The 16,890-nt window shown below is 40.0% G+C and overlaps 2 protein-coding genes across 4 annotated transcripts in view; one reads left to right on the forward strand and one right to left on the reverse strand.

Annotated features, from left to right (window-relative positions):
• The window catches only part of TXLNB (taxilin beta), a 50,939-nt gene extending 38,549 nt beyond the window's left edge, over positions 1-12,390 (reverse strand). The window contains exons 1-3 of the mRNA XM_060616792.2: positions 12,277-12,390; positions 9,577-10,017; positions 312-403 (exon numbers count right to left, since the gene is read on the reverse strand). Coding sequence (XP_060472775.1) covers positions 312-403; positions 9,577-10,003 — 519 coding nt within the window. The 5' untranslated portion in view covers positions 10,004-10,017; positions 12,277-12,390. The remainder of the gene's footprint in view (positions 1-311; positions 404-9,576; positions 10,018-12,276) is intronic.
• The window catches only part of HECA (HECA ribonucleoprotein granule regulator), a 195,770-nt gene that overhangs the window by 126,043 nt on the left and 52,837 nt on the right, over positions 1-16,890 (forward strand). The window lies entirely within an intron of this gene.

The following is a 16,890-nucleotide window of genomic DNA, read 5'->3' on the forward strand; positions in this document are numbered from 1 at the left end:
CAGCACAGAGCCCAACATGGGGCTTGAACCCCCGAACTGTGAGATCATGACCTGAGCCAAAGTCAGCCGCTTAACTGACTGAGCCACCCAGGCGTCCCTGTCTTCTTTCTTTATTTTGCTGTTTGCCCTTGGTTTTTGTTTCTTTTTCCTTTAAAAAAAAAAATTCTGCTTTTCCGGATCCTCGCTCTGGCGTATGTGAGATAGCCAGCTATGGTCTATAATGAGGTACAGGAAAAGCGAACGGCCTCCTTTTCTCAGCTCTAACCGGAGCCTGAATCTTTCTGACAAAAAGAGCTAATCAGAGATCTTACCAATTCAGCATACTTCTTGAATAAAAAGTCAAATTTTTCTTCAGGTGTTTGCAGCTTGGTCAGCATTTGCATGAGCAGGTTGCCTTCTTTGCCTTGAAAGAAAACAAAAAGCCATAAAGACATTTAAAAAAATAAGGGTTTTAAATATTTTGAAAATATTCAAAAGAATAAAAAACACTGACTTTATATGTGAATAAATCACCCATTTCCCTGCATTGATTAATTTAAAAAAAAAAGAAGCAAAACCACCAATCGAAATTTCTGACTACCACCAAACTGCCAGCCTGGAGGTGTGCAGTTTTAGAATTCCAGCCCAAAGCACGGAAATTTGACAGTTCAGTAGGCCACTTCTATCTTTGTTTTGTTTTTGTTCCTTCAGTCCCTCTCTTCTCTCTTTTTTGGGGGAACCAATTCTCTTGTTTTTGTGCAGGAATGCTTTCCACGACGTTTGGGTGGGAGTGTTCTGATCACGCTTCCTACGTAGCAGAGCATAAGAGTTAAGATCAACCTAGAAGGAAAAGCGAGCCAAGACATGGCAGAGGACCTTCTCCGCAGGCCTCTTTGTGTCGCTGTGACAACGGGGTCCGCCTTCCTGGGCCTTCCTTTCCGCTACCCAGGTCTTCATCTTTGTTGGAGGTCTCCTTTTCTGGTCCCCGTGGAAGTTCATGCTACATTTGAAGACTCATCTCTTCACGATTATCCGCCTGTGAACCTCAGCTTCTCCTCTTTCCTCGTTGTTCTTCCTTTTGTCTTCTTCAGCCCAACCTCCCACTTGCCTTTCTGTGGGCCTGGAAATCTGGTTTTCAAGTCGCCATTGGGCTGAGTGTTGGTGGGGAGGAGTGGGACCCTGAGGCCTGCAGGTACCACTGATTATATCTTTTCAAACAGTCTGGTCAAGGTGGAACACAGTGACAAGTCGGTCTAGTTACGATAGGAAGGTCAAGACACACGGTAGAGGTCATGGTTCCTGATGTAAATCTATGTAAGAATATTAACAGCTTTGACAACCTTTCCCCAAGAACAGGCATTTCCCTTTTGCTGGAATATCTGCTTTCATCCCGGAGAGGCGTATGAATCATGGAATTAGGCTTGCCAGATGAAATACAGGGCGCGGGACGTGATTGTACTAAAGAATTTTGCATTGTTTACCGAAATTCAAATTTCCCTTGGCCTCCTGTATTTTTATTTGCTAAATCTGGTAACGCTAATGGCATCAAAGAATTTTAGGTCTAGAAGGACTTTAAAGAGCATCCAGCCAACTGGTTCAATTTTATAGATTAAAAATCGAAGCCCCAGAGAAGCCCAAAGTTACATAATTAGTACTGGCAGAGCCAAGGCTTGAGTCCAAGGTTTGTCTGCTTGCTGTAAATCACTCCCTTCCCATGTGGAATTTTGATGCCAGGAAACCCAGAGAAATAATAAGAAACTTCTTAAAAAACATGACCTCATTCCTAACAGCTGGTTTTGTCCATCTTTGCCCAGTGAGTCAGTTCAGATTAGAGATGTGGCTTAAGACAGGGGAGAGGGTGGGTGTGAGAGGGGCCCCCCGCCAGCTCTCCGATTATGGGCTTTGGCCTAGCGTGCTGTGTTTACCCTGGTCATCACTGCCGCCCTGCCCCCACTGCGCCTGTGCTTTGAGTTACTTCTCTAGCCGCAGGGACGGACGTGCCTTCGTCAGGACATCCCTTCACCCTTGCCTTCAGTCTGTGGAAGGGGCCCCGTGAAGCCTCTGTCATCTGTTAGAGGAAAGAGATTGCTGAAGATCAGATTTGGCCCAGGACGCCGCACGGGTCTGTTCTGTGGCCAGTGCTCAGTAAGGGTTGGTAACAATGGAACAAAGCCAAACCAAGGCGTGCACACTAGTGCCACGTAAATTAAAGGATCAGTGTCCTAAAGACAACTTCGTGCTGGACCCGAGGACAGATGGGTCTTACTTTCCCCTGGGACATTTACTGTATGCCTAGGATCACCCCCCCGTAAGGGTACCGACGTGTAAAACTATTATGTGTCTCATCTGGGGGAGATGGGAACATTTTCGTCTTCACATGAAGTATCTTCTTTCCTTCTTATTTTCTTTAACTGCGAGAAGAGGGTTTTTGTCTTGTTTTGTTTCGGTCACGTTGAGGTTTCTAATATTCGGTTCTAATATTCTGTTATTTTGCGTAGAAGGTTAACATTCATGGGGTGCCTGGGTGGCTCAGTGGGTTAAGCGCCTGACTTTGGCTCAGGTATGGTCTCACCGTTCATGAGTTCGAGCCCGGCATTGGGCACTCTGCTGTCTCAGCGCAGAGCCCGCTTCAGAGCCTCTCATTCTCCCTCTCTCTGTCTGTCTCTCCCCCGTGTGTGCTCTCTCTCAAAAATAAACATTTAGAAAGTTAACATTTGCAAGCAACAGTCTATCCTTCCCAAATGATTTCTCCCTTTAACGACAACAACAAAATCCAGGAAATTGGAGACAAGCATGTGCAGAATTAATAAACTCGTGACACCAGAGAGCTTAGTTTGTAAACTTGTATCGGTTTTGCTGGACTAGAATGCTGTGGGGGATTACCGTGGCGGGGAGGAATAGACGAAAAGATTGCTCCGCTTCTCATAAAGGCTGTAATTACAGTTCCACAGAAATGGGGTCATTTGGTGATAGTGTCAGACCCAAGAGACAAACTGACTTTTTCCAGGGACAGTTTACTGGGAGGGAATGACTGCCTTTCCCCCCAGTGGGTCATTCCAAAGCACTGTGATTGTGAGATTCGTCATAAAGAAAGCAAGGGACAGACCTGAGTCCCCATTCGAGCTGGGGGAGGCATGTGAAGGGCATTCGGCCACCCCTCCACAAAGTACGCATTTAGTAGTCGGTCCCCAGGAAGGTAGGACCACCTCAGAAACAAGAACGGGTGTGTTGCACCTGTGGCACGGTTGTAGACCGAGGGAGTATTGTAATATGAAGACGTGATTCTTACATCAAAGATATTAAAACACTTAAGATAATGAAGTCAGCTATATAAACATGACCTGGGATTTTTCTTAAACTTTCAGCATAGCGATAACCATTTAAACTAAATTTACACAGATTTTTTAAAGTTTATTTATATTCAGAGAGACAGAGACAGTGTGAGTGGGGAGGGGTGGAGAGAGAGAGAGAGAGAGAGAGAGAGAGAGAGAGAGAGAATCCCAAGCAGGCTCTGTGCTGCCAGCACAGGGCTCAATGTGGAGGCTGAACTCATGAACCATGAGATGGTGACGCGAGCCGAAACCAAGAATCAGACGCTTAACCGACTGAGCCACCCAGGCGCCCTCTAAATTCATGCAGATTTGATGAGTGTCTAAAACCTTGTTCTTTCTCTTCCAAAATTATCTTTTAGAAATTGGGGGCTAAAATTTCATCTTGGGTACACACATGTGCCTTTCTCCCCCCTCCCTAATTTCCATGTGTTGTGGCAGAAGCTTAAAGCTGGAAAAAGATCATGAATATTCTGTTTCAGTGTTAGACCCAGATTCGTATTTTTTTTTAATGTTTATTTATTTTTGAGAGAGAAAGACAGACAGAGGGCAAGTGGGGGAGGGGCAAAGAGAGAGCGAGACATAAAATCTGAGGCAGTCTCCAGACTCCCAGCTGTCAGCACAGAGCCTGACACGGGGCTCAAACTTCTGGACCGCGAGATCATGACTTGAACCAAAGTCAGACACTTAACTGACTGAGCCACCCAGGTGCTCCCCCCGACCCCAGATTCATATTTCAATGTTAATTTTGTCTCCTAACAAAATTTAAAAATAGTGAGTATGGTACAAATGATTCCTGAGCATCAATAGATATCTTATAAGAAAATTAGATTTGCATATGTAGATAAAAAGGATAATGTAGTCACACTGGACTAAGGATAAGGTCTAGAACTCACCCTGCCATTGACAAGTTGAGTAACCATTTTTACAGAGTCTTAACCTCTCTGGGCCTAAATTTCCCTGTCTATAAAATTAGTAAGTTGACTAAATGGGTTCTGAGTTTAGCACTTAGGATTTGTTGATTCCATGACTAGAGTAGTTTTAACCATTTTTAGCTTAATTTAGATAACAACAAAAATAGCAATGTTTGGATGGTATATTTGTCTTTCCAAAATATTTTTGTCCACTTTAAAAATTTATCAAGATTCTCTTATCCTTCATTATCTCCTCTCATAATCTGGTTTTGTTTGTTGTGCTTGGTTTTAATGACCTACCAGTTTTGGAAATACTACCTGCCCTGTATTTTCTTGTTACATTGTTTTTATTTGGCCAACAATTTCATATCTCTTGTGTTTTTAGTCACCTTGTTGTATGTGTTTGGAACTTCGGCCTCTTATTCAGTTGGGGAGTGGAACTGGACTGCTTTCTTTCTTTCTTTTTAAGTTTATTTATTTTAAGAGAGAGAGACAGAGTGAGCAAGCATGAGTAGGGGAGGGGCAGAGAGAGCAGGAGAGAGAGAATCTCAAGCTGACAGTGCAGAGCCCAACGCAGGGCTGGATCCCACTAACCATGAGATCATGACCTGAGCCGAAATCAAGAGTCAGAAGCTTAAATGACTGAGCCACCCAGGGGCCCCTGGACCTGGACCTCTTATTAGATCAGGTGGTGATATGTTTAAACTGTTAGCGATTTCTTGGCTGTAACTATAAAGAAAACTTTCTTAAAAGGAAAAACCTTTAAGAGTCTAATAATGAGGAGGTTACTCCAGGGAAAACAAAACAAAATCTTATAATGAAAGAAAAATACCAGAAAGAGCAGGAAAAAATGAATACATCTAATTCTGATCAAAAGAGAATACTAATCATTTTGCTCAAATTGTATTTTTCTATCCTATTCTACCCACTTCTCTAAACCCCTCTCTCCTTTTAGGATCTGGCCCGAGATCTAGCGTTCCTGTGAATCTACTCATGAACCTTTCACTCTTTGCTGATTCCTCTTTCCCCTGAATTCCTCTGGTCTCTTACCATCTCTTCCAAAAAAAAAAAAAAAAAAAAAAAAAATAATAATAATAATAAATAAATTACCATTTGTATCAAGGCAAGTTTATTCCTCTTTCACAGTGAAACTAGAAGTCAAGCTAAAATGGATGAAACACATCTTCTGGGAAAGTGCTCATTCTAAGGAAGAGTAAGTAAATGACTTTCTAGAGACATTTCAGAATCCATTGTCCTAGTCAAGGTCCTTAGATGATAGAACTGAAAGTCTACCTGTAACTAAAGATGAAACCCATTCACTGAGCTCTAATAAATGCTCTTCAACCAGTACCCCATTTAGTTTTTATGTGTCTTCGGTCCTGCAATATTAGTGACTTCAGTTCTGCTCCCTTGCTTTCTTTGTGACTAATCTCACAGTCACATCAACTAGTTGAGTAACCTCTTTTGCAGACTCTTAAACTCTCTAAGCTTCAATTTCCCTGTCTGTAAAATTAGTGGATTGACCAGATGTATTCTGAGCTCAGACTGGACCTGTGGATTAGCTTTGTTTTCCTCCTAGGCTTACACTTCAAACCTATGCTTTCCTACTCAATCAGTTATCTACCTAAATATCAGAATGGACATTATATTCTGTCATTGTTTTGTTCTTATTACTATGTGATGCTTGTGCCACCCACGTCCTGTTGGCAGACAAGTGATTATTAAGACATTTGTGAGTCTGGAGGATGGGCTGGGGGAGGCAAGGGGGAAGACTTAGATGCTGAGAGTGCATGCCATGGTTCTGTCTAATGTTTTATATGTTCTTGTTTCTTTCAGTTCAAATGCCAAGGTGAAAGTGACTCTACCAACTAAGGAGATTTAAAAATGTTTCCCCAACTGCTTTGGTGCATAGTGTGTTGCTTGTGAGGGGGTATGCAGTCTCTAAAGGAGAAACAAGTTCTAGATACTTGGGTTGTAGAGACATTTCCCAAATATTCAAAGTGTTTGGGAAAGAAGGGTCTCTTTGGTCCAATAAGTCTAGGAAATGTTGCAAACTATGCCCATCACTATTGGACATTTTCATTGTTGTATACATTAAAGGTCAGAAAATTCTGGCAGTAATGAAACTTTAACTTTACTGAAATCTGAAATGTCCCAAAATATATACTATGGGAAAAATTTGGGTTAGAGAGCCGGAACATTTCAGCATCTCAAAATACCAACAAAACAAATATTATCTGAGAAGCATGCAATAATTAAAGAGTCATCTTCGATTAAGCACCTAAGCAAAGTCTAAGGATATCTTTTCAGGTACTGGTCAAATGAGTTACTAAAATTCTATAAAAGTCCAAATAGATTCTAATGAAGACCATAGTCAACACTTCACTTTTTTTTTTTTTTTTGTCTCCAAGAGGGCAGAAGAAGCACTTTCTAAAGCATCAGAATCATTGTTTCCACAATCTGTTTGTATCAAAATTACCCAGGGTGCTTTGGTTCCACTCCATTCCTACAAATTCTGAATTTCTGTGCTCAGGAATAGCATTTTTTATAAATTCAGTATTCAATTCTAATGCACAATGAAGTTTAAGAACCACTGGTGTAGATGATAGTACAGAGCCATTTAATTGATAAAAAGCTAATAAGCCTACTAACGCTACATGCAGATGGCTGAAATAATGTTTAAAATGGTGGTTACAACGGGCACTTGGGTGGCTCAGTTGGTTGAGCATCAGACTCTGGATTTGGGCTCAGGGCATGAGCTCACGGTTCATGAAATGGAGCCCCTCAATGGGCTCTGTGCTGACAGCGCACAATGGGCTCTGTGCTGACAGATCCCTGCTTGGGATCTCTCTCTCTCTCTCTCTCTCTCTCTTTCTCTCTCTCTGCCCCTTTCCCACTTTTATTCACTCTCTCAAAATAAACTTAAAAAAAATACATCGGTGGTTACATATTTCAATTAGCCTAAAAAATTTTTTTTAACATCATAACGTAGCTGAAACACTAGTGGTTAGAAGAACGTACTGATGGTGTTCAGGGGAATGGCACGGAAGGGTCAGCGTTTATACACATGCGGTTAGAGTGGACACGAGTGGGCACCCTGCTTCACAAACATTGGTTCTGACCACATGCTCAGTTGAAATCTGGGAACTTGTAAATAGTGGGAGGATTAGAATTGTGGATTTTTTTCTTTAAAATGGTTTTGATTATTTGGTAATTAAATGGTTAATATGGATTTTGAAATAACTCCTGGAAGACAGAGAAGAAACCACAATTGGTCTTCTTTAACTTTACTCCTATTTTCTTCATATCCTCTCAATACAACACAGACACATTCCTCTATAGAAGTTGTTTTAGAGTGAGAAAGCAAAAGAACTTTCCTGGGTAGGAACACTTGAAATCATTCACCTCTGAGATGTGACTTTGTGTTGTCTTATGGGAAGTTACACAGGGACTAATCCAAAAGGGACTTTCCTGAGATGGCTTGGATAGATAAGGAAAAGCAGTGTTTGAACGCAGAGCAACTTTATTCTCTTTCCCAAAGATCCAAAAACACTTGAGGGATTCCAATCTTGCACTTTGGAACTGGGTAGATATTTTCAAGGTATTATTTGGGTTATTTTATTCTTTATGCTGGGTGAGCCAAGTGCGCCATTTGAATGTGTCTTTCAGCCCTTCTTGAAATCATTGCCAGCAGTGGGTTTAAAGCATCATAGTTGTATCCCATGCATAGGCATATTTGGGGGGTTATAGATAGCTCGTTATTGGAGTCCGAACCCCGTACTGACTCCAGTGCCCATGAGTTTTCACTTTGCCACGTTATCTTCCAGAAATGAATAAGACATTACAGCTTCTCCTGATAGATTCTCTACCTTCCTTGGGAAGCAGGTATATAAACAAATGATTGCTTCAGAAGATTGAGTGGAGGACTAAGAAAGGTGATGCCAACTCTACCTGGGCATGTGAGGGAAGGTACCATATAAGAGGTGGTGTTTGTGGTGTCACAGTGGAATTCACCAAGGAAGACAGGCGGGGGGGCTATCCTGTGTATAGTAACATGCTTCCACCAGTAGCTAAAAGCTGAACCCTTTCGTTCTTTTTTCACAGCCATTTCTGGTATAAAATCCCTCCCAACAACTTTCCTGTGCCTGTTCTTAGCACTTCTTCTATATAACAATTAGATTAAATGTCTGTTTTTCTCTCCATACCTACAGCTCCTTAACCAAAGGTCCATAATGACTTATTTATCTTTGTGTGCCTAACGCAGTACCTCATAAGGACTAGGCATTCATAAATATTTGCTGAATCAATAAGCGAATGAGAGTAAACATGTTTTCTGCAATGTTTGACATTCTATAATTGATTGATTTCTAAAGAGTTTTGTTAATAAAAAATATTTCACGTAGTAATAGAACGTACTAAGTGATCTAATTGGTGATCATTTCATGTACAAACCATCTCTATATTTATATTTTGTTTAAATCCAGATTCCACTAGCTTTGCTTTAAACAATTTCTCTTTCATTCATTTACTCACTCATTCCTCCTTGTAACAAGTATTTACTGAGTACCTAGCATGTGCCACCCACTATCTTAGATGCTAGGCATCCAATGGCATCTGAATATACACACAATCCCTGTTCTTGATCGAAAAAAGCTAGCCGGGAAGACATGCATTAACCACATAATGGCAAAAAGGAAATGCACACTCTCAAATGCTGCTAAATGCTAGGAAGGAAAGATACATGGTACAATCGAAATAGAAAACAAGAAGACCTTATGTAGGATTGGGCTAAGAAAATGCCATTTGGATTGTAAGCTAAATACTAAGTTAAGTGCCCAAAGGGCTGAATGGGTAAGGATTTCTAGATAGAGGAAATAGGATGTATGTGGGCTTTGTGGGGGATGGAGCGCATGGGGTGTTCAAACAAAGGAAAGAGAAGATCAGAATGATTAGCAATTAGGCAGTACTCATTGTGGTGCTGATAGGGGCAGAGAGTTCAGAAAAGGGGTGTTGTGGGCAAGAGTGATGGGAGATAAAGCTGGGAAGACTGGTTAGGGTTAGACCATTAGGGCCTGAAAGACCATGTCAAGAATTTTGGTTTTGCCCTAAGAGCAGTAGGAAACCATTGGAGAGAGAGGGTAGGTGAGTAACATGTTGAAAAGTTTGCTTTAGCTCTTTTGCGGGGAAGTGGCTAAACACAATTACAGCAAGGGAAGTTTAAGGAGACCCTGAAGGAAGCTATTACAGTAATAGCCAAAAATGAGATGTGGCTTTTAGTAAAGGTTGGAGGAAGTGTCCCTTATTAGGAATACCTCAAAGAAAAGTCATGCATGCATTAGAACACAACTACTTGCCTAATCCTTTCAGGATTTTCTTTTCCAATTTTTGCTCTTTATTACTGACAGGCTCTTTGGCTGTGGCTGGCTCTCCAGAAGCTGTGGGTTCTCTCTCGATCTCTTCAGTGGCCTCATCACAGTCCCCGTCCTCATTGTCGGGTGGTTCTGTGTTCTCAGGCTGCTCCTTTGCTTTGGTGGGACCCTCTTTTTCAGTAACAGACCCATATGTATTGATGATGTCTTCCAGTTGTCGGCTCAGCTCCTCAGAGATATCATGAGCTCCCTGTTCAGACTGCATACCTGCCTTCCCCTCTGGTGCTTGGAGTAGGGTTGAGGAATCCTTCTCATCTTGCTTCTCCAGACCATTTTGAGTGGGTAATGAATTGTCCCCTGGAGGTGTTGATTGGGGTTCCCCCGAGAGCTGTACAGACTGATTCATCTCCATACTGGGAGCAGTATCTAGTGGTAAGCATAGTCAGGTTTTATGTAGTTAATACAGTTACATGTAAAATGTAAGGGTATCCCCACAAGGGCACCTACTGATTACAGTTTCCAACACAGAATGAATGTACTTTGACAAGACATTGATATTGCAGTTAGTTAAGGTAGAAACAGTGGGGAGCCATTTTTCCAAAGTGGGTCATACTACCAGCATATTTTTGGTTTTGGTCTTTAAGTTCCAGAAGAAATTCCTATTATTGACACTAATGGAGTAATTCAAGATACTGTTTTTCAGGTTATATTTGTCATGTGGCTTAAGCCAATTTGTGCTACCTCTCTCTGACATTCTATACAGCCTTACAGTCATTGGAACGACACGAATGTCTACATTAAAAATGTTTAAAGTGGTGTTATTTTTTTTTCAAAGTTAAGACATTTAATACAAGAGCCACTGAACTTACTAAAATCATTCATAACAATTGTAGTCCTAAACTCTGTTTTAACCCATAAGTGAAGAGTTGATAAATATGAGTACATTGATGTAAATGAATTATTATACTGTATACAGGAAATACTTTCTGGCTTTTCTGGTATTTTCCTTTTCCCAGATGAGCAACACGTAATTATCCATCAGGAAAACACTTTTTCTGAGGTTCAAACTAGCTTCATTTCTGGAATAAGATGGAGAATGAAGGCGGGTATAAATTAACCAACAGACCAATATGGAACCATGGTGATGGTCATGATAACAATTTCTTGAATTTCCATTAACACTTTTTTGTTCCAATGTAAAAACAGGCTTTCTTTTAGAAAAAAAAAAAAACCAGATTGCAAATCTTTTCTCTCAGTCAAGAAGCTCTAGGATAACTTCATAATTTTTAGGAAATAGCAATGTTCCCAATATTATTGGGAAATAATCGACATATAATAGGGGCTGTTTGGAAATAGGCGCTGAAGTACAAGTTGAGTCAAGAGTTCCAGGGTTTCTGGATATCACCGTTTCTAGGTTACAGTGGAATTGACTTAGGCTTTTAAGTTACGGTGCATTTTATTTGTCAATGGTATTTAATGGTGATGCTGCTAATTCTTAGCATAAAAATATGACAGGCTCCTCCTAGGGCATAGGTTCTGCTGTGGTGGTGGGATGAGAGCAAAAACAAAAGCATACTGTTCCATGCCTTGCACAGCTTCCTCTTGTTCTCAGGGAAGGGCAGGTCAAGTGCTTGAGCACCAACAAGCACGAAAAATTCAACCTGCAGTCATTGTCACCTACTTATGGCCCTCATCAAGTACTCCTTAATTTCGAAAGAAATACTTTTTTCTGGTATGCACTTTAATTCACCAACTTGATTATCAAATGATGCAGTAAACAGCCTTATTGTTTCCATCACTGGCATTTTTTTGTGTCCTGACCCCTACTTGTTGGGCACACTCATCTATATATAACTCCTGCCTCCCCTAAACTCCAAGAAAGACACACAGCACCCGCTGTCCAGCCAGAAGTTATTTTAAGCTCTTCTAAAAGTAGCCGTGGCATCTGGCACTTCTTTGAAAATCAAGGGAAGAGAATCCTTTTTAAATCAAAACTAAAAGCAGTAAACATTTACTGGCTTAAATACATATGTGAGTTTTAACGTGTTAGGGAGGCTTCTTGGGATGAAATAAAATCTAAAGTAAACCCAACTTCAAAGCAATGAATTTAAAACTGTTCACAGGAGTTTTAATACGGTTAGTCTAAATGCAAAAGTTTGGTTGTATTTGATTTATTCTTCATTCCTCAGAGGCCACAGTCATTGATGTTTTTAATATTAATTCCATGGATATCCCTTAAACTCATATCCCACATCTACTTTAAAACAGAATTGACTGAGTCATTGTAAACCACGAGACAACTCAATTCCTAAAAGTAGCCTCAGGATAAATCAACAAGAAGGGGGGAAAAAAACAAATTCAAGAAACTCTGCTACTTTTAAATTGTCCCTTTCACTATGAATAACTTGACAGCAAGAAATTATTTCTAAATTTTATCTTCTTAATAAACTTTATTGCCTCGTTTTCTTTTTTTTTTTTTTCTCCTCTAAGAATTTTTCACTTGTATTGGTAGTCCAGCCAATTATCACACGCATCCCTTTCTGAGCAACACATTTCAATTATAAATAAAACAATGCAAAGTTCTTCCACAGTTCACTGGCAGTCTCAAAGTTGCAAGTTTTGAACACCACAAACCGCACCCTCCAGCTTCTCACAGGACTTGGGGGGAGCGTTTGTCGCACTTACCAGAAGGCAAGGAGCTAAGCAGAAAGAGAAGAGGCAAAAGGCAGCAAAAAGCTAGTGAGAGGAGCCCCGACAGCAGGAGACAGGCAGGCAGGCGGCTGTGTTCTTACAAGGGAGAGAGAAACCACACACACACACACACACACACACACACACACACACCACAGGCACAGCAGGAGAGCAGCGAGGGGGTGGGGAGGGAAAGGAACAGCGTGTGACACAGCAAGAGAGAAATACACCCAAGTTTCAGTAGCTGTCTCCTGGGCAAACGTCTTGAGAAAAGAGAAGCAGCTGGTATATCTTATCAAACTCTCTGTGTTTTGTCCTTAAAAAAATTTAACTTTCACTAGATGCCCCTCTGTTAGAGCGATTTTTCACCCGTGTTCTTTCGGGCAGAGATCAGTTTTTCTTATTTCTGGATTTATCTCCAGTGTGGTCTATGAATCATCTTATTTTTTTTTTTTTCCTTCTTATGCTAGTCTAATTAGTGTCAGATTTCTTATGGGAATCATGGGGGGGGGGGCAATGGCATAACAAAAAGGAGGTGGTAGAACTCCTTAAATCCTGATGTCATTAGTTGGTTTGTAAAATTTGAAATAAAAATCGAAGTGGTGTCCTGGAGCTGGGTTTAGTGGCGTCTTCACGTACACAGTAATTGGCGTGGCCTCACATCCCACGTCTTACTGACGTCACTGCCTTCACATCTATTTTAGATAAGCCCTATGGGGAGGCAGTCACTTTTTCTTTTTGAGTTGGAGACTTTTCCACTGCTGCTTTCCCAAGTTTTTCCACCCTTCTTAGGTCTTCAACTTGCTCCATAACCCTCCTCAGAGAAAGAACCTTCTGCCTCTTTCTCTTAACTTACAACCATGCCCTTTATTTTCTGTTTCTGGAGAACGTGTTCCTCCATTAGAGTTTCTGTTCTGGGACTGGGTGGGCATAATGACACCTGTCGTGGTATGCAGAATAGTGCCACCAGAAAGATGTCCACATCCTAATCCCAGAAACTCTGTGAATTCGTTACTTTGCAAGGTGAAAGAGACTTTGCAGGTGTGATTAATTTTTTTTTTTTTAACGTTTATTTATTTTTGAGACAGAGAGAGACAGAGCATGAATGGGGGAGGGTCAGAGAGAGGGAGACACAGAATCTGAAACAGGCTCCAGGCTCTGAGCTGTCAGCACAGAGCCCGATGCAGGGCTTGAACTCATGGACCGTGAGATCATGACCTGAGCCGAATTCGGCCGCTTAACCGACTGAGCCACCCAGGCGCCCCTGCAGGTGTGATTAAATTAAGGATCTCGAGATGGGGGAATTATCCAGAATTATCTAGGTGGGCCCAATGTAATCACAAGGGTCCTTATAACAAAAGAAAGAAGCAGGAGGGTCAGTGTCAGAAAAAGACACCAAAAGAGATCATAGTGCTGTGGGGCCACAAACCAAGGGATTTGGGAAGCTTCTCGAAGCTGGGGAAGGCAAAGAAATGGATTGTTCTCTAGATCCTCCAGAAGGAATGCAATTCTGCAGACACCTGATTTTAGCTTAGTAAAATTCATTGTGGAGTCCTGACCTCCAGAACTATAAAATAATAAATTTGTATCATTTCAATGCTATCAGGTTCATGGTAAATTGTTACCTTAGTAAAGGAAAACTAAAATATCCTGCCCCCAAACATTTTCTCATCCCCTTCTCTGAGTTCGGGGGAGGAGGCGTAAGTTATATATTAGATCAGTGTTTCCAACAAATAGGGGTCAGGATAAAGAAATTACAATAATGAAGACAATAAGCTGTTTACTGCATCATTTGATGATAAGGTTGGTAAATTAAAATGGGTGGGAGAAAAAAAGTACCTCTTTCTAAATTAACGTGTTCTTGGTGAGGACCTAGAACTGGGCGGCACACCATACTGGATTGCATTAAACTGACCCAGTGAGAAGTCTCAGTGAGTATAAACAGTAAGTCAGTGCTTCTCAAATTTAAGTAATGTACATATTTTTTAACAGAATTTTTAAAAGTGAAATTAATTTAAAGGAAAAAAAAAGAACTCACCGTGATTGAACTAAGTTACTGTATTATCATTTGCACCAGTATGCACTAATATAAAAATAGATATAAACATCTGCTGCTTATAATTATTATATGGTACCAATTTTAAAAACATCATTTAAAGAACCCTATGAGATGAACAAGTACAATTCAAATGAAAATATTACTTTTATGTGGCAGATGGTATTTTGCTGAACCCAAATTGCCACTTGCAACACAAATATGGTACTGCCTGCTGGTCCTATTGAGTTCATGACACTCTTCCTCAATGGGCCTGAAGAAATGACTCAATTTCCTCAACACTTGGTCCATTCAAATTATTACATAAGTTTCATTGACCTTAACTGCCATAATTTCAGTTGGACTTCCTTTGATTCTAACATATCATTAATAGCTGTTTCTCATTTTCTTTTTCTTTTTAAAGATTTACTTTCTTTTCGTATATATTGAGAGAGCACACCAGAGGGGGAGAGGGGCAGAAAGATAGACAGAGAGAGAAAGAGAGAGGGACATCTTAAACAAGCTCCACACTCAGCACAGAGCCTGATGCAGGGCTTGATCCCATGACCCTGGGATCGTAACCTGAGCCGAAATCAAGAGTCAGATGTTCAACTAACTGAGCCACTCAGGCGCCCCTCATTTTCTTGCAATTATTAAAGTAGTGCTACTTATATACCCTCACCTGGGCCATAACCCTAACCCTAAGATCTGAGAAAACCCTAACCCTAGATCTGAGAAAAAAGAATGGAATATTACTCAGCCATAAAAAATAATGAAATCTAGCTATTTGCAATGACATGGATGGAGCTAGAGAGTATTATGCTGAGCTAAATAAGTCAGTCAGTATATGATTTCACTCATCGGTGGAATTTAAGAAACAAAACACATGGGCACAGGGAGAGGCAAACCAAGAAACAGACTCTTAACTATGGAGAACAAACTGATGGTTACCAAAGGAGATGTGGGTGGTGGGGGGATTGGGTCACATAGGTGATGAGGATTAAAGAGTGCACTTGTGATGAGCAAGGGCGTTGTATGGAAGTTTTAAATGACAATATCATACACCTGAAACTAATATTACACTCTATGTTAATGAAATGGAATTAAAATAAAAACTTAAAAAAAAAAAAAAAAGTAGTGCTACTTGGAGCTAAGTTGATTAGATGTGCACATAATAGAATAGTGATGGCACCAAAATGACTGTTATCCAGATGATCCAGAATAGGCTTATACATTTTCAATTATTATTGAAATGAATACAAACACACAAACTTGTAGCTCTCTAGAATCCTTCTGTGGCCTGGTAGAGGCCCAAAGAACTGGGAAGGTAAAGAAAACAAATCAATAGAGCTGAGTGTTTTATTATAAAATAAACCTTTGAGCTATTGTAAGGAATATATATTTTTTGAAAATAACATTTTAACTTTTATGCAAATATTACAAGAAAATAAGAAGTCACTGATGGTAAGTTTACCACAAGAAAAAAATAATCCCTTGTCCTCCTCCTCACCCTGTTCCTCCAACCTTGTCATATTCCCCAGGGGTAATAATATTAAACTGTTGCAGGTATTTCCCCAGTCGTTTACTTTCTCATTTATAAATAAGATGCTGATATTGCTGTCAACTCATCAGTTTTTGACATTACCTATTTTCTTCCCATAATAATAGGTAAAGATTTTAGCTATACCCCCTTTTCCTCATTTTCTTCATTAAGTTACACCTCAATTTTTAATTCATATTCTATATTTTCATTATTGAAATAATGTTCACTGCTAAATTGGGTAAAGCACTGACTATAAATAATTCCATTCTTTTGTAACTTTTTGTTTTTCCTGGAGTTAATGATTACTTTTTCTTTTTATTTGCTTAGTATTGAGGCTATTCCATTTTCCCAAACTGCACAAAAGTTCTGTAAAATGCTTGCTATGCAATTTTCCACAAGATATAATCTATCAGATAATTTATACATTCTAGTATTTTCTTGGCGATATCACCCCCATATACAAACATCCCTAGACCCTTGACTTTCTGCTATAGTCTGGTTTGGTGACTTTCTTGGCCTGCTGCACAGCTGTGGTCCTAACACTTCCCCTGATGTCATCCTGGGAATTCCCTTTACCTTTCTCTTGTTTCCTGATTCCCATTCTTCCTCTTTCTTGGTGTACTTCCTCATTTAGTAAAACATGCTGTCTGTTGGCTTTCTGAGAAAGCATTTATGGGGGACTTTGTACATCTCAAATGCCTTTTCTCTACCCTTATACTTACTTGATTGCTTGGCTGGATGTAAAATTTTTTACAGAATGTAAAAAAAATTTTTTTGATAAAACTTTTTTACATATCTATTGAATTTTTAAAGGCATTATTCCCTTGTCTTTTAGGTTTCATTTTTTTTTTTTTCTTAAAGGGTAAGGTCATTTTTATTTTTGATCTCTTGTATGATCTTTTTTCTTTTTTTTCTTTTCCTTCCCTTTGTGGAACCTTTAGAATCTTCTCTTTATCCTTTATATTCTGAAGTTTCACAATGATAAAATTTGATGTGCATTTTTTCCCCCATTTATTGTGTTGGATGTTTA

Source organism: Panthera onca, chromosome B2 (assembly GCF_046562875.1).
Source record: "Panthera onca isolate mPanOnc1 chromosome B2, mPanOnc1 haplotype 2, whole genome shotgun sequence".
NCBI classification, from domain to species: Eukaryota; Metazoa; Chordata; class Mammalia; order Carnivora; family Felidae; genus Panthera; species Panthera onca.